At 41.6% G+C, this 21,035-nt stretch overlaps 1 protein-coding gene across 2 annotated transcripts in view; it reads right to left on the bottom strand.

The window, feature by feature from the left end:
• SCAI (suppressor of cancer cell invasion) overlaps positions 1–21,035 on the bottom strand; it is a 565,718-nt gene that overhangs the window by 81,690 nt on the left and 462,993 nt on the right. For both annotated transcript variants that reach the window (XM_078646060.1, XM_078646059.1), the window contains 3 exons: positions 15,563–15,715; positions 5,574–5,675; positions 2,457–2,558 (listed from right to left, as the gene is read on the bottom strand). In XM_078646060.1, coding sequence (XP_078502186.1) covers positions 2,457–2,558; positions 5,574–5,675; positions 15,563–15,715 — 357 coding nt within the window. The remainder of the gene's footprint in view (positions 1–2,456; positions 2,559–5,573; positions 5,676–15,562; positions 15,716–21,035) is intronic.

The raw sequence follows: 21,035 nt of genomic DNA on the forward strand, positions 1-21,035 counted from the left end.
CAAGGTAAGGAAGGAGAGAGATGGGGCGGTAGTTAGAGGCAGAGGAAGGGTCAGCGTCCAATTTTTTTAAAATTGGGATGACAACCGCTGATTTGTGTGATGCGGGGACATGGCCATGGGTAAGGGAATCATTGAGAAGGGTCAGGGGAGGGGTAGGACAAGCTAAGTAAATTTCCCTGAGTATATTGGCAGGGGCAAAGTCCTGAGGGGAGCCAGATTTGACCCGCTGGAGCAGAGGACCAAGGGTATCGATAGTAAGAAGTGGAAAGTTCATGCTCCTCAGGATGGAAGTTGACCCTCTTGCCAGAGTGCCCGGGCACCGTCTTTTTCACCTGATGTATACACTTTGAATGACAACTTCATGTCCTTGGAACCTATGTCCTAAGAATAAGTGGAAGTATGTCTCCTGCTGCTATATAGTTGCATTTGAGACAAATATTTCACCTGTGCTTTGGTGTGGGCTTGCTCAAACCCATTACATTGGTCCCTGGAGGTACACAAGACAGGCTTACAGGCATAGTCCCAAGGTACTTGGCCAAAAGACAAACAGATCCCTTGTCCACTGCAACAAAATGTTTACTCTTCCTCCATGTATTCCTCTGGGTAAACGTCCCCTGTGTGTCACTGCATATGGAATTATTCTACAACCACACAGCTGGCCCCAAACAGTGAAAAACAAACATAAATGTGTGAAGTGAAATATGCAAGTATGTATGTTAGCAGAATGAACTTAAAATACTTTATAACCCCTACTTTACAAAGGGTCACCAACCGCTGGAGTATTGGGCCTATCCTGTCCCTGAAAGAAGCACCTGGGATAAGATTGAAGGAGGAGGGTTACTGCTCATGTGTACCATCCGGCCAGATGTGCTCTGCGTTAGCATGAGCTCCGCTGAGGTTAGAGGCAGAAGGACTGCGCTTGCAACTCATCACTGCATATGGGTTATACATGGAATTGTCAATGGATTGGACAGCACATAAAGAGAACTGACTCTCTGGCTGATACCATTACATCCATCCTGGGAGCAGCACCTCATCCTCCTTCCTCTGCGGTACACACCTGACTCCAGACATATGACACACCCAATCAGAATCCTGAACATGAATGCGACCACCGCATTAAAGCGAACAAAGGAAATGCAGTGTGATGTGCTTCATGTGACTATTTGGTCCTTAGAAGGGTCTGTAATCTTTTGGGAGGGTTTAGGTGTTCAAGGACTAAAACACAGAAATAGCATGACTTACAACATAAATGCCAGCCAGAGAACACACAAACCACAACTCTAGGTTTACACTTTCAATTGAATGGCAATATTAGAGCAAATTCCTAGTTGCTGAGCAGCAAGACCAAGGGCAAAACTGTGGTTGAAGGCACTTTCTAAGAGCTATGAGAATTGTACTGCCATCTGTTACGGTTTATATTTTTAAGTATGTGTTAAAGCGAGCAGTTCAGTTTCAGTAAAAAAAGAAAAAACAATCCTTGCCTCTGTTCCTCTCCTAAAATGCTAATGCTTCTAAGAAAGGCCCTGATTATTCAGTGTTGCCACACACTGTGGTACTCCCTCATTCTTCAGCTTTCCAAAGGCCATGTTTGTGGTCAGACGTCTTTTATTCCTAATTAGAACATTGGAATGTTGGGAGCTCCATTGCAGACAATGGAGTGCTCCCTGCTTCTACAGGCCGGTTAAGGCCCGTAGAGCAACATTCCAATGTTCTACAAAGGCGTCTCGAAGTTCGAGGGGATTTATATCCCCTCGAGCTTCGAGAACCCTTTGTTTAATTTGTTAGAACATTCTGCCCTCTAGTGGCAGAATGTTCTAATAGCCTTATAGCCCTTCGTAGCAGGGCTATACTGGCTATTAAAGTCCCGCTGTTTCGTTAAAGTCCCTAGCCTTTGGCTCGGGCCTTTAACGATTCAGCGGGCCTTTAATAGCCGGTATAGCCCGCTACGGCGGGCTATAGGCTATATTAGAACATTTAAATGTTGGGAGCTCCATTGAAAACAATGGAGTGCTCCGGGCTTATAATGGCGGGTATAAGCCTGGAGCTCCAACATTCCAATGCTTCTTTGTTCACAGCTCTGGCTGTGAACAAAGGTTTCAGGGAGCCTAAGGGGATTCCAATCCCCTCACGCTCCCATAAGGCTTTGTTCTTTTTTGTTAGAACATTCTGCCCTCTAGTGGCAGATAGTTTTACCGCCTTATAGCCCTTCGTAGCTGGGCTACACGGCTATTAAAGTCCCTCTCCCTTGTGAAAGGCCCTCGCCTTCGGCTCGGGCCTTTAACGCTGGAGAGGGCGTGTACTAGCCGGTATAGCCCTCTACGGCGGGCTATAAGGCTTTATTCTATTCAATTTACTCTATTATTTTTTACTGTGAGTTGTATTGCGAACCATGCAATGAAGCCCACACTTTGAAATGAAGACAATACAAAACTGGGTAATGGAGAAAGACACACCTTAAAAGATGCTGCTAAGAAGGTGAAGAGCTGGCTGAAGGTTGGTTTGTACAGAAGGTATTTGTGGGGATTCTCCCGCTTGGCTGGCTTCTCGGATGGGTCCTGAATAAAAGGAAGACAGGTTGGTCAAAGCTTTTTTGTTGGTTCTCAGCAACTATTTTCCATTTATCTCCCAGTGTGTCCACACATCCTCCACATGACTACACACTGTTCTTTAATCAGTAAAAAATCACATCCTATTAGCAGAACAAGAATGTAGGAGAAAGAACTCATTAAAGAAGTTATCTGAAATAGGAGGTTGAAATTGCAGTGCTTTGTTCAACATGTTATCAGGACATGAAGGGCTGCAGCAGAATTCAAAATTATAAGTTACTTGCCGATAATGCTAGTTTAGTTAAGTGCTTGTTCTCTGCAAATCAAATTCAAAACTTGTGATGGAAAGGCTGGTGACTACATCTTATGAATAGAAAGGGGATGTTCTGCGATTTTTTTCAACAGTATCAGAGTAATTTGTGTATTTCGGCCTTTCTCGATAACACTAGTACAGAGCTCGAATGCAGCTCGAAAAAATTTAGAAGGTACAGTACCAGGCATTCCCAATAAAAACATTTTTTTAACACTAATAGTACATTCCTTTTAGAATGCTTTAATCCAATCAGCATAACATATAACATTTTAATATTAAATATATACTTATTGAGAGGCGTGAAGCACTTCCCATGGTTTGCGTGAGGTATGGCCTTTTGCCTCTCAAAAATTGTAACACAAAATTTTGGTGGAAATTGCTTTACATTAATATCACTCACTGGTTTAAAAATATAAAAAAATAAAATACAATTGACTTGTGTTGAAAATTTGCTGATTTTTCACCTTTTGCTGGACCCTATATTGTTGCTAGCTGTAGAACTCTGTGCATGTTACCCCGCTAACTAGTGCCTGTGCTCCCTCTTTCAACATGATGACATTTGCATACGATTTAATTGACATACTTAACTAAAAGTTCCTAGTGTATGGTACAAAGCGTACTGTGGGCCTGTAACTTAAATATCACAAGTGGACTGCAGCATACATTGTGCACCCAATACAGGGACAGTGCAAACGCGACTGCAGGCCTACCATTTGTAACATGGCAGTTGCAGTTTTAATCTGCAAATATGGCTGGTCAAAATTACCTCTTTTGACAAGTCAAAGCCTTCCTTTGAAATATTATAAGCCACCCGTGCCTTATTGCCTATGAGGCAGTGAGCATCATATTTAAAAGGAGGACATGTGAGAATTTAATGTAAAACATGCCCTTACAATGAAAAAAACCTCACATACTATTCTCACTGTTTCAAGGCTGGCTGTTCCGTAGGAAAATACTGAGTTACATTACACATTTAATAATGCTAATTTTGGTTAGGAAAAAGCTTGAACAATAATTAAACAACTATTTTTAATTGCTATACAAAAATCCAATTCAATGGTGAAATTGGGTTTCTGATGAATATTAAGGAAAATGTACTTTTAGGAAGTTACCTTTTCCCTGCTTAAAACCTCTGGAGGCTCTTTTGCATTTTTCTCCATAACTAGCATTGGAATAGGCATTAAATGCCTCTAAGGAGCAAACAATAGGCCGATCTGAATGGGCAGAGAGATGACCCCTCTGAATCACACAGAATATTCACGGTGATACTGTGAGAATCCCTTTTGACATTACACTGTCAAATCTTGCTTGAATGTCAAATTCTGCTTGACAGGTCAGCTCGGGTTCTACATAATACTTGGGGCGCACTTCAAGGGGCGAGAAAAAGGATGCCAAAACAATTTTACTGACTGGTTGTTGGAAAGCCCTCCTTTTTTCTGCCGGACTTCTGTCTGTGGGTTTACTAGGGCAGGGCCCCTGAGATTATGTGGCAAGAGAGGACCAAGCTATGCAACAGTGTTGACTAAATAATATACCAAGAAATGGCAAATTATGCTGCCTAACGCAGCACATTTTCTGATTATAGTACTTCAGAATTTTGTCATTTTTTCATATGTTTAGACTGTCTGGGCAATGGTTTCACCTCATTAGTAGGTGGATATCATCTAAATATAGTAATAAGCAACTGTAATATGATCTGTCAACCTTTGCATAGGGCTCGCACTGAACATTATCATGGTGCACCGTGATTTTAAAAACTATTGATTTGTTTGAGCTAGAAACAACATTTTTAGTTAACATCTTTAGATTACGCAGCAATAATAGGTTATGTGGCAAATGCATAGCTATGCGGACAACACCGCAGCCTCAGAATCGCATAATAACAGTGACCCTGTTTTGAGGGTGCAGTGACTGCCTCACTCTGGATTTTAGTGTTCGATGTGGGAAGATGCTAGGATTACCATAATTAGAGTGGCCAAAGACTTTGACCATCTAGAAAATACCTGAAGTGGGTATGGTTAGCCCCGGGCATTTTTACCTCATTCGTCAGGACATGCCCAGGAGTCAGTCCCAATCACTAGCTCGTGCCAGCCATAAATGTGGCACCTCCAGGCGCCCACTTCAGAGCATTCCTGGATCTGGGGAAGACCAGAAAAGGACTAACCGTCAAACTATGCGGTCCCTTCAATGGCTCTCCCGAAGTCATTGAAAGACAGCTACCTGCTCTATCGATTGCTTTTAACCCTGAGCCAAAATGTTTAAGTGTAAACACTATTCTTAAACATGTGTTGGCTTGTTTCTACCGTCTTTTTATGTGAAGGCCTCGGAAACCCTTTGGGTCTTGTCCCCGCTAGTGAAAACGTTCAAACAAATAGATAAATAATAAATATCCATCACATGTCCTTTTCTAAGCCTGCAATAAATCTTTGCTATATATTGGAAATCTTTCCAAATCATATGCACTTCTAGTACATAATGTGAAAGTCTTTAGAAGTGTAAGGCACTGTCCTTCTTCAAAGGGTCAGTTTGAAATCAAGAATTAGTTACGAGTATATTCTATATTCCCTTCACGCTTCTTGCAGTGACAAAACATTCACGGGTCAATTCATGTTGCGATTTGTTTTATTGTCATATATCTCTTCACAATGATAAAAAAGATGTTAGAACAAAGATTACAGATTTGGATAGCATGCTACTCCAATGTTACTCACCTGAAGCCCTGGCTTGTTCATTTGTGTTGACAAATTCATGGGTTCTCGCTCTAGAGCTTGAAGCATTCGGAACATGTCGACAGTCAACTCACTGAACTTGACCTAGAACACAAGAAACTTCAATAGTTAGACAGAAAAAACAGTGGTCTGCAAATTAAGGAAATAATTACGAAGAACAGGAATCAGACAACTGAACGTGGAGGAATATAACATATAAAATCTCTGGGTCTCCGATAAGTAGAAGGGATGAAAACCAAACAAGACAGCAAGATAACTTAGATGCACAATTTATTGTGTAAGGCATGGCGGGGAAATGAATGTGAGAAGACGGTAATAAGTAATGTTCAAACCAACAAACACAGTTAACAATAAATTAAGAAAACACAGCAGCGACACGTATTTGCTAATCGGAAACAGCTACAAAGCTAGTGACATGAAAAACAAGAATATTGAAAGATATTATCTTTTGTCTCACATATTGGTGCAAGGAAACATTGTTAACCTTCTCAAATGGGGTATTTACCCCATAAAAATAACCATTAGGCTTAAAGAAAAATAAACTCAAAAATCTGCTTTAAGATAATGGACTTCTTCATCCAAGAGAGGGAGCATATTCTTCTTTTAAAACAAGTTGGGTTCATGCTATCAAGTACATCTGGATGATGGGCTGTTAGGCTGACAATGTATTTTGTCTGCCACACTGTCCTTAAAGAAGACATTTCTAACTCAGATGGCTGCTGCCCAGTGAAATGATGGACTAGTCTCTTTGCAGAGCATCCATGACTTAGATCATTTCTAGTGGGTTTGCTCTAGTCCTCTTTGTATTGTAATATAGACATAGTGCTTCATACCCTACTGTGGGGCGCCGAAGCGCGTTAACGAAAGACTAGCACACTTCACTGTAGAGAAGTGTGGGGTTTGCAGAGTATTGTATTTGTTGTGATCCTATGTTGGAAGCGTTTCGATGTCACGCATGAGTGACCAGAGAGGTGCTCTTGTCTTGTTGCCTGGCGCGGTGCCTAGCCTTATGATGGATTAGGAGGTGTGAGCGATAGGTTCACAAATTATCCTTGTAATTAGCTGTCAGTTTTAATTTACAGTGCAGGTCCACCTGCTATGTTTCATGATTTCTAATATGCTTTCAGTTCACATCCCTTGCTGACTGCAGCAAGGTTACTGTAACCTACTGTAGCCATCTTTTCTTGCTACTGTTTACTTTGCCTACAAGATGTGTCCGTCTCCAAGACTAGACGCGGTGCATCTAGCCACCAGAGATGTCGAATTTGCAAACTAGTTTGCCCAGCCGAAATGGTTTACATTTTTGTTATTCGTGAAGTCTACCTGTTATGTCCATTGAATTTGGCTAGGCGCCGGCCCATACACTTGGAGAGAATTTAGTCACATGATCCAAACTAGAAACCGTATTTGTTGTAGTGTATACATTTGGGTCATGCCTTTCCAGAGGGACTTTGGCGCCACTACTGGTGTATGGAGATTGTTGGTAGCTTCTATGAATCAAAAGCTATTGATTGTTGCAATAAACACTTTACAGATTCAACCAAAATATGAGGCAGAGGTTTCTTTGAAATAACGTTGACATAACCATAGCTCTGCGCGAGAGATGTTCCGCAAGCTCAGCCGTTCATAGCCTTAGTCTTTCACCTAAATCCCGAATCTTCTGTACCTGTCCTGCCCTGACAGCATCCTTATCAGCATCTCCAGCCAAGATAATTATCACACTACAAACTCCTTTTCCTCTCTTCTTTGTTCCCCATATCAACCCAGATCCCTCACCCTGCCTTCAGCAAATCTTCATGGACACAGTAAGTCGAAGCCCTAGTAATGAGGGAAGAAAATCAATCTCCCCTATTTTTGGCAGTCTGCCTTATACACTAAGGAAAGTTGAAACACCTGAACTAAGAAAGCTTGCTTCCAAACTGGAGGAAACATCAAAGAACATGTCACGGGGCGTGGTCTCGGCGCCAGCCAAGATGGCGGGATAGCGGCGGAGCTCCCGTGACGGACTTCACCCTTCTCTCTGCTTCTCCGCACCAACGGGCTGTTTTCGGTCGGCAGCTACCCTAAACTTAATCGCATGATGCCGTGAGCCTGGTGGTGCCTTTTCTGGGGGAATTCCAGCTCCCTCTACGTTTCTTTGTTGAAGACTCGGCATTTCGCGGCTCCGTCCGCTATTTTGTCCTCTGAGGCGGAGCTCCGCGAGTTATTCGGCGGGGTACGCTGCTGCCTTCTAACAGATGTTTACACATTGGACTGCTGCATACTACTATAAAATTGAGGTGAGCCCTCCTTCTCCTTGGCTGCTGGCAATTTCTTGCAACTTCTGACTCTCCTCACTCTGCGGCCCTGTTTTTCATTCTGAGGCCGCCATTTCCTGACTGGATCAGCGCTCCTTCTGCCTTATTTTAATGCCTTAGCTTACTTACCGCATACGATGGTCTTCATGGTGCATATGACCTGCTTCTCCTGCTCTCCTTAACGTCTACTTTGTTTGGCTGAGCTTTTACCTCACCTTGGAGCTCCTCCTTCAACGCAGGCCCTCTCACAGTGCAGCTTGCATTCTATGGTCCTGGTCTTCTAATGCCAACGTCTCTCCTTGCTTTCTTTCACAATAAAGGAGCTCCTCTACGCTTTCTCTGCCTGCAGTGTGTCCATGCCAATTCTCTGCACTCGTTGTTTTGGGTTGCTCCGGCTCAATTGCCTTTTTGTGTTTTTGTCCTCGTGATGCAAGGTTCTCTTCATCCTCATGGCTGTGCTATATCTGGGACTGGTAATCTGAGCACTCTCTCTCCGATAAGTTTCTTCTTCAGTGACTCCTTCTTCCGGTACATCTCTTGCTCATTTGGTGGCGTCAGTGGTGATTCTTCTCTTACATTCTTGATCGTGGGTGGCCATTGCTGCTATATCAGCTCTCCACACTCTGTCATTTTTACATGGGAAAACTTCGCAATTTGAAATTGGCCTCTTCTATCAAAGGTTCGCGCAAAAGTCCTGCCCACTCGGACTCTGACTCTCCCTCACTGGATATGGATGAAGGTGCGATGTCTAAGCCTGAGTCTCATCTGGGAGCGATTTCCAAATCTCATAATGCCAGTAAGCTTCCGACCACTCTGGCCTCATCTAAACGTCTAAAGAAGGACCCCCCATCTCCTGACAACAGGTCTTCTTCCTCTTCATTGGATCTTATTCTGGAGGAATTGCGGGCTCTCAGACCCTTCATGGAATCAACTGCGCAATCGCTACAAAGCATGCAAGACAAGTGGGAAACCCTGGACTCTCGGGGCCTGCTTCTCGAACAATCCAATGAATCTGTCCAGAGCTCTGTTTCTCGACTCCCGGACATGGAATCTGAAATCCTTCAACTCAAGAAGCAGACGGAGGACTTGGAAAATAGAAATCGTAGGAACAACCTACGCCTTTATGGCCTTCCGGAACTAACGTAAGGGTCTAATCCAACTGTGTTCTTCCAATCCTTTCTGCCAAAAATATTGGATGCTCCTTCTTTAGCTTCGGTAAACATACAACGAGCACACCGTATAGGTCCCAGGGTTTCTAATAAACCACGTCATAATGTTGTTTCTTCAATACTCCTAAATATTTAATTTTAGTCGGTTGCCACGAGAAACCAGAAATATCAAAAAGGTGTTTTTGACAATGCGAATTTAAAGGAAGGATTTCGCATTTATCAACGTTGAGGCGATATCCTTAGACAGCTGAAAAAGAAGAGACCTGTTGCAAAAAAGAGGGAAGAGAAGAGATCGGATCTGAGCAATAGAAAAGAATATCATCAGCATAGACCGAGAGTTTAACTTGCTGGGAGGCAAAAGGAAAGCCAGAGATCGAGTCGTCCTGACGGATTTTGGTAAGGAAGGGTTCTAAAGCCAAGACAAATAGTAAAGGGGAAAGAGGACAACCCTGTCAAACCCCCCTTTGAAAAATGTGAAATAATCAGAAACTGCACCATTGACAAAGATTGACGCCTGGGGACTGGAATATGCACTGTGACCGACCATTTCTTGCGTCTCCGGTTTGGGTGCTTAGTTTTTTGCAACAGGTCTCTTCTTTTTCAGCTGTCTCAGGATATCGCCTCAACGTTGATAAATGCGAAATCCTTCCTTTAAATTTGCATTGTCAAAAACACCTTTTTGATATTTCTGGTTTCTCGTGGCAACCGACTAAAATTAAATATTTAGGAGTATTGACGACACGATCTCTGGCTTTCCTTTTGCCTCCCAGCAAGTTAAACTCTCGGTCTATGCTGATGATATTCTTTTCTATTGCTCAGATCCGATCTCTTCTCTTCCCTCTTTTTTGCAACAGGTCTCTTCTTTTTCAGCTGTCTCAGGATATCGCCTCAACGTTGATAAATGCGAAATCCTTCCTTTAAATTCGCATTGTCAAAAACACCTTTTTGATATTTCTGGTTTCTCGTGGCAACCGACTAAAATTAAATATTTAGGAGTTTGGTTCGCCCCTCTCTTATCAGAGACACTGAAGTTCAATTTTGAATATGTCTCAAAAAAATTAGAATCTGCCATCACTCGTTGGAATCCACTTTTCTTGTCTTGGTGGGGTCGTCTGAGTTCGATCAAAATGATGCTCTCTCCTCTCCTATTATATACTATCTCCATGATACCGATACATATTCCCGATTATTACTTTAAAAGGATTGACTCTATCCTGATAAAAATTTTATGGAAGGGTAAGAAATCTCGCATTGCACTGTCTTCTTTGCGTAAGGATAAATCTCAATCTGGAGTCCGTTTCCCTGATTTCAAGGTTTATCATCGTGCCTTTTCTCTCACGCAATCTGCTCGCTGGTTGTCCACGGACCTTCCTTTCTACCCTCCCCTTTGGTTAACGATTGAGTCCTCTTTCCTCTCTCCCTTCGAATTTCACGAATTCGTATCCTTTACCTCCCCTCTGCATAGCCTTCGTAATCCCGCCCTTTCTCACTCTCGTAAGCTACTTTCTCCGTATCTCTCCTCATTTTATCCTTGTCTTTCCTCGACACATGAGCAGCCTATCTGGCATAACAAAACACTTATGATTTGCAATCGTACGTTTTTCTGGAAGTCCTGGCACTCTCGTGGCATTAGATGGATTTCTCAGCTTCTCTCCCATAATCTTCCCCTATCTTTCTCAGATCTCCGATCTCAGATTTCATTACCCGCCAGTTCGTGCTCTCAATATGATTCACTTCATCCTATCCTTCTATCCTATCTTGCATCTTTGCCGGATTCTAAACCCATCCCTCTTACACATCGTACTATAGCCTCTGTTTTAGACTCCTCTCCTTCTGCTTCTTCCTTGTACAATTTGTTCCACTCCGGTACTGATAGACCCAAATCAAAGGTTGAACTAGCATGGGAACAGGATTTCTCTTCGGCTTGGCCGATTGCTTTGTAGGACAAAATTTGGCTCAAACTACATAAGACTTCTAGAGCTGCCAATAGGACCCAAACTCTTTACTTTATTTATAATCGCACCCTTTTTACTCCCACTGTTTTGTCCTCTTTTTCAGCAGATGTTCTCCCTATTTGCTGGTCTTGTCCCTGTCCATCAGCAAACTTACAACATATGCTTTTTGAATGCCCTCCCATTTCTCAATTCTGGAACTTGGTTTGGTCCCAGCTTAAGAAAATTTTCCATTTCAACATTCCCTTTTCTCCCACTCACATATTCTTGGGCTCTCTGTCCCCTGCACTTCCCCAAACACATAATCACTATCTCCTAATGGATCTCTTTATCGCCATTGCATTTCATCATATTACCTCCAATTGGAAACAAGCCGCTAATGTCTCCTTCCGGTCCTGGTGGAATACAATATGTTTTAACCACAGGTTGGATACTAATTTTGTTTCCCCTGTCTCTCTAGCAATTAGGAGAGATCTCCTTTGGCTTCCTTTCGTGAATTACCTCTCCTCCTCTGCCCCTTTCTCCGTCACACACAATGTTCACTCTACTGAAGTACGCAAACCGCCTTGAATTGTCTTTTCTTATTTAACTTATGTATCTGTTTTATAGCTTTTTACTGCTTGCTTGTCATTATTTCAGGTATTATCATTATTCCAGGTTTTTGTCATTATTTCAGGTATTTGATTATTGATGTATTTGTATGATGCCCCACTCCCCTTTCCCATTTCTGGTATAATCTTTATGATTTTCATGCATTGACTGTTTCTTCCCTGCTCTCATTTACTTTGTATTTCTTTACTGTTTAATAAACTCAAACTTAAAAAGAACATGTAACAGTATTCTAGTACTGGCATTCCTCCCATTAACACCTGGAACACTGGTTCTGTCAAAGCTACTATACAACTTTACGGCGTATGAGGACAAAATACACTACAACTAGGCGAACATTGATGCTTTGGCATCTCATGAGGTGAACACCTACCACAGAAATGTCTCTAAGCATCGCCAATGACTATGAATTCACCACCTTAGCGGTATTTCTAATATGTTAGGTTTATCAGTGTGCTAAATCTTTCACTAATGATACATGCAATCCCATGCATCTGCATCCCCCAGCAAACATAACTATCAACACAAAATGGTTCAATATCGCTGTTCTACTCGGGAAGGTCCTTAAGAAGTCCTCAGACAAATGAACACTAATAGCCTATGGCCAAGGTCCACCAGACAAATAGCAAACTCTTTCCTTCTCTGAAAGCAGCGTAGTCTTCTTTGTGACTTCCAGGGTGGGTTCCACCACCACGCGTCGTTTATCATACATCTGAGCCAGGTCCTGATAGATGTGCATTAATGCTTCCAAAACCCCCAGCTGTGTTTAACAATGCTGATTAAAAAAAAAAATCTGGATCTACTGGCAACTAACTTCAGCGTCGGAATATATGGTTCAATTCCTTCTCATTTAACAGATCTCACCTGGTAAAGCTTCTTAACTATATGTATGTCACTAACATCACCCGTGGGATCCTACAAGCATCAGCTTTGTCACTGACCTATTCAATATGTACAAGGTATCTCCTGTATTTTTAACAGCCTAAAGATAGGGTATTATATTTAGGGATACATATGGGCTGTATATTATCATTTACATAAGACACTAACATCAAAGTTTCCAAAGGAACAAGATGACCAGAGGTAAGTCAAGGATTGCACAGTAAGCACCCAAACTGAGGGCGCAAGAAATGGTCGGTCACAGTTCATCGAAAACCAGGATTCTGCCATTAGGAAGAGATAACCCGCCATGCTCCTATTTCACTGGCATTCCTCCAATGGCTACTGCGGTCTCCTTGTCAAAAAGTCTGTGAATTGAAGGTCACTTTTAACTAATACATATCAATGACTACAGAAGAAAAACACTAAATATGGATGCTAACTTCATTTCTGCGAGTAATCCTGTCTTTTAGACTTCAGTCTCAAAGGATCATCCTTGCGCCAGCAGTTGCAATTGTCTGGATTGATTTCTGTGAGGGTATCTACATGTGCTTGTCAGCACAGACGGTAGATGAGTTTCATACTGTAAAAAACCTGTGCAACCCACCTCATCTTAGGTCTGTAGCGAAATGATCGAATCTCGCCTGCGGGGATGTCAGTCCACGGATTGGTTTATCAAACTAAAAGTTGGATCCATGATGCGCTCCTTCCTACCTCTCTAAATTGATGTTGCTATTTCTGCCGACCAGACATAAAAGGGCGCCCCACCAAAACAAACTTGCTGCACACCCGCTGAGATACAAACATTTTGGGGGCAGAACACTGCATGAACAGAAGTTCTCTCCCCTAGAAGCTTGCACACTGTAGGCAAGTTTCTAAGAATCCGGAAGTTCCAGAAAAGGCATCAGCTCCCACTGGCTTTAGACTCCCAGTAGACTAGCATTGCTGGTTATAGTGAGCGGCCATCGGATTATCTTATCACTGTTCTGGTTGATGGCCTCATCTCATCTTGCAACTCTTTCTTTCACTGCAAAGTGAAGTGGCATTATTAGGGCAACACTAATGCTACAGAAAAACAATAAAGACATACAAAACATATGAATTTGCTAGAAATTCTATGCTAAAACAACATCGATTTCTAAACCAGAGGCTGTATTCAACTATCTCAAAACCAGTGCTTAGTTTGTGAAAGAACAAGAGCAGGGGCCCAATGTTTTACTCAGTAGCTCTCAGCTAGCCCTAGCAAAGGTCTGGTGCCGGATACAAATGCTGTGTGGTCTTGATTCCACCTCATGCCTTTTTCCCTGGTTTCTCCCTGTCGCTGTTTTTTTCCAGCTTTTTCATTTTCCCTTTTGTGGTTTTCTCTCTTTATCTGTGAATCAAAGTTTGTTAAGAATAAATGACTGCCGATCCCCAAAACTGAGTGCTGGAGGGCCCCACTTGCCACCATTTGCTGAAATTAAGCACTGCTCGAACCTTACACTCCTAATGTAACCAACTTCCCAAAACCATGATGAACACACCATCACCTCAAAACTTTGAAATTGTCACTCCTAAATTCATAACTTCAATATGGGCGTTGGAAAATAAATGAAGTATTCTTAATTTTGCCTAAACAAGGTTTCAAAGATGGAAGGGATAAGGAAAAAGAGGGACATGAGGATTGCTCCAAAGAAAAAAAAAGAGAATAAAAATATAATAGGAGAGAGACTGAGGAGACCAAGAAAAAAAAAAGAAACCTAACATAAAAAATATACAAATAAGAAAGAGAAAACCGAACAATTGATGCTGTTACACAGGGCGTACTTAACCCCACACAGGCTAAGCGTCATGTTCCAGGGGGCGACTGATGACTGCCTGCGCTGCCACATACCCAATGCGGGGTTGATACACATGATATGGGCTTGCCCTAGATTGGGACATTACTGGGCGACGGTATGTAAAATATTGACAGAGGTGGCCCCGGTGCGCCAGAATGATACCTTGGAATACTGTATACTGGGTCTGGGACCCCGGGGGGAAGAAAAAGGGTGGCCCTGTTACACGATTTGCTAATCTTGCACTCCTTCTAGCCAAACGAGCCATAACCACAAGATGGAAGGCGCTTATGCCCCGCACCTACAGGAATGGCACACAGAGATGATGCGGTGGGGTAAAGCAGAGGGGACAGAACTAATGAGAGAAGAATATAGAGGCCTCAGAAAAACGCCGATCTCGCTAAGCTGGTATACGATGCTAGAAGAATACGCTGCAATAGATATTTTGTCCTACTAGAAAGCATTGGGCTAGTCACATGGGGACTTGATTCGCAGGGGTGGGATGCATGGACCCCCCCGCATTATCTATGAGCTTTGCTAGATAGGATCGCATGAAGGTGTAGCTCATTTGCGACAGACTATGAAACCAAGTTTTACATAACCACGGATACAGACAATATGCATATCCTACTGTTAGATAGTTACGGCCGAGCATGTGAGGAGGGAGGGGAGGTTGGGTAATATATTTTGTTAGGATGTTATAATTGTATAGTGACACTGTTGATGTATATTACCTTGCAGTGGCTGTAAAGGTATGTAATTGCGCTATGTACGTATATGCCGCTATGTCGCTTTATGATGTCTGGTTCACTGCTAAGATAAATTCAAAGTAAAACATGGGAAACATCCTTTACAACGCAACTTTTACCACGCAGTGCCTTTAAGACGCAACTTTTACAACACAAACCATTACAACGCATTGCGCTGGGGGGCGCTCTAGGATAGGGAATACGTTTCATTTACTGTCCAACACCTTCCCTAGTGTCCACGGGGACTGGAGTTGGAATAGTAAATTAAACTATTCACTATCCAGCACCCCAAAGCGCTATGCGTTGTAATGGTATGCGATGTAAAAACCGCGTTGTAAAGGCATGCGATGTAAAAGCATGCGTTGTAATGTCATACATCCGTAAAACATGCAAGCTAAGAGATAGGCCCGTCAAAGAGGTTATTTTGAAATTGTTCCTCTCTGGCTCTTCCAAACATTAACGAGCCAATCCTTTCAACTGCTTTGTGAGGCGGACTCACCTGATTGTTGCAGTTCCCAATGATCAGCGCGTCGGCGAGGGTCAGCTGGCCAACTATCATGCCCTGCTCCAGCATCGGGCTGCCTCCTTCTATGAGCCGATTTGCAATGATAACGATGGTGTTGTCATCATTCAAAACCATGACTGGGTCAGCCTGAAAGCAGAAAGTCACAATGATCTTCATTTACCCAAAAAAGCTCAGCACTGAGTGTTCCAACAAATATTGCACATTTGAATCAACCTTCTTTGCCACAGCATGTTAAAAAAAAAATCTGTAAGAATATTTTGCCATAAAAAATATAGACAACCTCACAGTTACTCTTGACCCCATTGTTCGCTAAATTACAATATCCCCTGCTTAGTGAGTGTGTACAAATTTTCTTTTTAAATGTTTCCAATATTTGTGAAATGCAAATCCTGCAAAGTTTTTTTTTAAAGGGGGAGGTGCAATTTTAGCACCACAGTGCTACTCTTCTACAAACGAGAGTGCTTCTGGAGACGGGAAGTCGCAGGTGGGCGGCTGTTGAAGGAGCATATGTCTACCTGCTGCTGAGTCGTGTGCAAATGGCCCACGTATGGTGGCCATGTTCTTCCTATGATCAGAGGATTCTTGTTGACAGATGTCTTGTCCATCACTTTTAACAGTCTCCGGCAACGTCGGAAAGGTTTTCAAAGGGACAGTATCTTGACTTTCTGGCTGTCTTAAGTTTCACCCACCACGGTCAGTGAGATGTATTATTATTTTTTATTTTACAAATAAACAATTTCTATGTTGTGACTGATTTCATAGAATTATTATTTTTTGTTATGAAATCATCGATGTAGTGAAATAGTATACCCTAAAAAGTAGTTCCTACCTATAGAATCTCTTGGAACAAAACAATGAATGATGCTTGTATAGTAAATTAAGATGCCACTCACATACATACATCCTCACACACACAATCTCGCGTTTGAGATGTTGTCGAATTGACAAAGGAGAAAAGTCCTTGTGGGGCCCTAGAGTGAAAAACAGTGACTGTTTACCTGTGTGTGCTTGCCTGAATGGTGTCATTCTACGATCTCTGGCAGACAAAGTGATGAATGTCAACTCCTGGCGTCTGGTTACCCTCTCCGATATACAAGGGCATCTCTGGATTGGTCAAAGCATGTTACAGACGTCCTTAGAATAACGGCTGCCATTCCTTGTGTAAAAGTGTCACTTATCATATTATTGACATTCTTGGCATTAGGTTGTTCATTCATGAATAATGAATTTACCAGTGTGCTCTTGCGCTGAGAAAGTAGCATATAAACCCAGAGGATGACCGCAAAAATGGGACATGATCTGGGGACGATGGAGAACATACAGGGGACACTGAGAGGGGGGATGGGGAGGGTAGGGGAAGATAAGTGAATGTGAGTAAACCTCAAATCTCAGTAGCCTTAAGAACTTTGGACTACATGAGTGGGGAATCAACCTGTGGATTAAGGAACCAATGTATTGAAAATATGTGTATTCTTTGTATTATCTGTGCAAAAGATGTCCTGAGCAATTGTTTAATAAAAAGATATTTAAAAATTTTAAAAAGAGTCTATCAGTGCCACAATTCTGGATCCAGTCTACAAACATCTACTTTTATTTCCTGCTCATCGTTGAATGCCTCCATTTACAGGAGCTGGATAATAAAAAAAAATAGATGAACTGGATGATGAAAAATTACAACTTCGAGGACAAACAAGAACAGAATCACATCCGATTTGCAGAGCTGGCAAGTCTCAAATATTTCAATAGAGAAGAAACCATAGGGTACTTGCATGACTACACAAGATCCCCAGTAAAGGCTCATTGATCTATTGACACAGAACACTGGAACAATATCCAGAGCTCAGTAGTCTGGTAATACAATATCTAGAATGTCCTGCAACCAGAGCATCATCGGAGCAGGTTTTCAGTGCAACTGGGGCAATTATCATAATCAGAAGGACAAGTAGAGAGATTCATGATGCTTAAAATAAACAAGAATTTTATCCCCAAGAATTATCAGGCTTCTCAAGACACAACGTGGATCAGGATAATTTCTCAGTAATTATAGGTGTAGCAAGTGATCGTCTTCATGAAGAAGTCCTCGATTATGAAGATGAACTGTACATACTAAAAAGTAACAACATGATGTCTGTAGTAAAATAAATTGAACAGAACTCAGTTGTTCTATATTTTGTGTACCAAGAGATGTATATATACAAAAATGTGCTACTGGGCTTAGTGTGCAAGTCGATCAATGACATTTTCATTTTGGCCCTATGAGTGGTGTGAAAAAAAGACATGTAATTCAACCATAAGGTCAACCATAAACGTGGCTATGAACCATGGCATCTGATTTTTCAATGGATGTTATCATTTCTGAAAGAACTAGGCATCCATACCTGACCTTTCATTCCCATGTTTCGCTGTCAATAAAGAGTGAGAGGACAAAAAAAAATACCATAGTGATAGCATTAGTGGCACATTGGTAGCCACTGTGTCATTCTGAGAGCACCCATGCTATTATGTGTCTATGTCTGGCACATAGATGACCCTTGCTTACAAGGTGTATATCTGCTAACTGATGAAAATGAGAACCTTATGTTGAGAGACTAAACCTATATTCACTAAAATGACAACCTAAAAGCTGCATTTATCTTACAATTAAAACCTTGTGAGTGGAAGAAAAGAGCTTATTTGCCCAAGATGAAAATGAGCACTGAACAGCAAAACAAATGTATTCTAAGAAACTGATAAGCTGGTGTTTGAGGGCAATTTAATTACATTTGCAAACTTCATGCTGATTTGGTAAGTGTATTACTGATGTTATTTCTTTGGTGCCAGATGCCACTTGCTGCTAAACATGCTACTTCATCATCTGTGAGGAGGTATTACACCATATGCATTGATAAAACTGCTTACGAAACTATGGGTACTGCTCGAGGCTCGTGCCTGTAAAACTGGCGACACCTAAAAATATATATTGGTGTTTTAACCATTTAAGGTCTCTTCAACCGGAGTGGTAAGCAGTAAAATATCTGTCTGAGCTGAAGAACACTTCTGGGGTACAAACCTGGAAATTATCAGATCTGGTTAAATCCCCAGTATATCCCTTGCAAGTATATCCACAGTCACAGTGACACAAATCAAAGTATAAAGAGTAGTTCATGAAAGGACATAATAGGTGAACAACTGTGGGTAAAAAGAAGGGCTGTCACAGTGAATGTTTTGAAACAAAGATACAAACTTATTGGAAGCCTCAGCAGCTTCTTTAGGTGACTGGAGAGAGGAGCAGAGCGATGACGTTGGAGATGTATTGCCAGTGGATTGAGGCTCAGCGGTAGCAAATGAGTTGGGGAAGCCAGCAAGTCTAAATAAAGGGTGTAGGCCTAGTCCAGACAGGAGCAAACAATGGCCTGAATTATACTGCAGTGTTTCCTGGAAGCAAAGGGAGAACTTTCTATAGAACTTTAAGATAGAAGAAACAAGAAGCCCACAAGAAACAAGTAGGCTTTCTACGGCAGAATCTTGAGGAGGCGCTACATTTTCTCTTGTTTTTTCCAATGCACTCAGGATGCTGAAGCCTTGTCTTGTCTCTACATATGACCTAACAGTTAAGGACTGGGGACAGCGGAGGCTCATGTCTTCCAACTGCCCGGCCCCTGGAACACACATTTTATATTTCCAATATTTCTGAAATCAACATTCCCTTAAAAATATCGCCTTTTTTTTAAATGCAGTATTTAAACTTTAGATATGTGGAAATGATTTGAAGGCGAATGATCTAGGGACAGATGTATGTAGGAACCGTTTTGCAATTCCCTAATTGCGAATCCTTGCGATTCACAATTAGGAAATCGAAAAGACGACATATATGAAAGTGTGTTGAACACTTTCTGCGATTTCTAGGAGGTCGCAAATGACCTACATGATGCATATTATTGAGGTAGGATGCAATTTGCGACTCCCTAGGAATAGCTAAAATGACGGGGATGGTGGTCTGCTGCGGTCAGCAGACCACCATGTCCAAGATTGCTTTTAAATAAAGCAAAATTTTATTCAAAACTCAGCCCGTTTTCCTTGAAGGAAAACAGGTTGCATTTAAAAAAGAAAAATGAAAGAAAAGATTGCTCTTCACTTTGTAAGAGCAGGCAGTGGTCCGTGGGACCACTGCCTGCTCTGAAAAAACGTTTTTGCTGCCATTCCCAAAGGGGAAGGGGTCCCTTGCGAATGTGTTACCACCTACTTGACGTAGGTGGTAAAATGCTAATATTTTGCAATCGCATTTACAGTCACAAACCATTCATACATACCGTTACTATTTGCGATTAGGAAAGGACGTCCTAAGCACGCCTCTTCCAAAATAGCGAATCGCAAACCCATTTTGCGATTACTGAATTGCAAAATAGGGTTTGGTACACGTGGAAAGCATTTTTTGCATTTACAATCGGCCCGTTTTCAAACACAAAAATGCTTGATACATGTGGCCCCTAGTTACCGTGGGCCGCTGTGGTGTAGTGTTCGGCAGGTTATTACAACAAGGATATTCTATAGTATGTGTTTGTTGGACAAGCTCAACAAACACAAAGCAGTGGAGAAATAGAGACTGTTATTTTGGATCAAACACACCAAAGGCTCTTTTCTCTGATTGGTGGACTCGTCTGACAAACTTGTATCGCTGACACTGCACAGATTTGTGGACTGGTATGATAAGCACGTCTCTGCAATGTATAAGTATGTTTTTTTCTATCTGGAGAAAGAAACAGTTGGCAATTCTAAGCTCAAACCTGCATTTATCCCAATGGTTCAGTCCTCCTGTACATATCAATATATTAAAACATATATTTAGTTTATAAATAGGGCTCCCCGTTTTCTGATATTTCTTGGATACGTCTGTCTGTATTTAGCCATACTTATTTCGAGCTATATTTATTATTTAATAAATGAATTTGTAGCTCGTATATATTTCCACATTTATTTAACTGATAATAGAGCACTTATATTTTTGCCTGTAGGATTTTAGCACTTTTAGCAGGCAGATATAATAAAACAATGCAACCACATGAAAAATTGTAGCATTATAATACAAGCATATGTTGAGATATGTGCTTAATTAAGGAAATCTAAATTTATGTTTAACTCCCCATGTTGTCAATGTGCCCAGCTACTGGCCAGGAATACATACAGGACAGCATGCAGAGTCACTAAAAAGAAGCCCAATTTTCTGTATTTATCTGCTTTCAAAAAGTAATATAAAAACAAAAGACATTGTTTTCTGTCTGTATTTATCAACATAAATTGGAAACTTGGAGCTTTATTTATACAAAAAGAAAATTTAAAAAATAAAACATTTCAAAATACGTTCACATGTAAAACTTTTCTTATTCTGTATTTATCATCGTAAGAAAACTGATGACGTGTGCAGTGGGATCATGAATTTAAAACTTGAACAGGGTAAAAATGTGTGCCT

Source organism: Lissotriton helveticus, chromosome 5_1 (genome assembly GCF_964261635.1).
Source record: "Lissotriton helveticus chromosome 5_1, aLisHel1.1, whole genome shotgun sequence".
Lineage (NCBI taxonomy): Eukaryota > Metazoa > Chordata > Amphibia > Caudata > Salamandridae > Lissotriton > Lissotriton helveticus.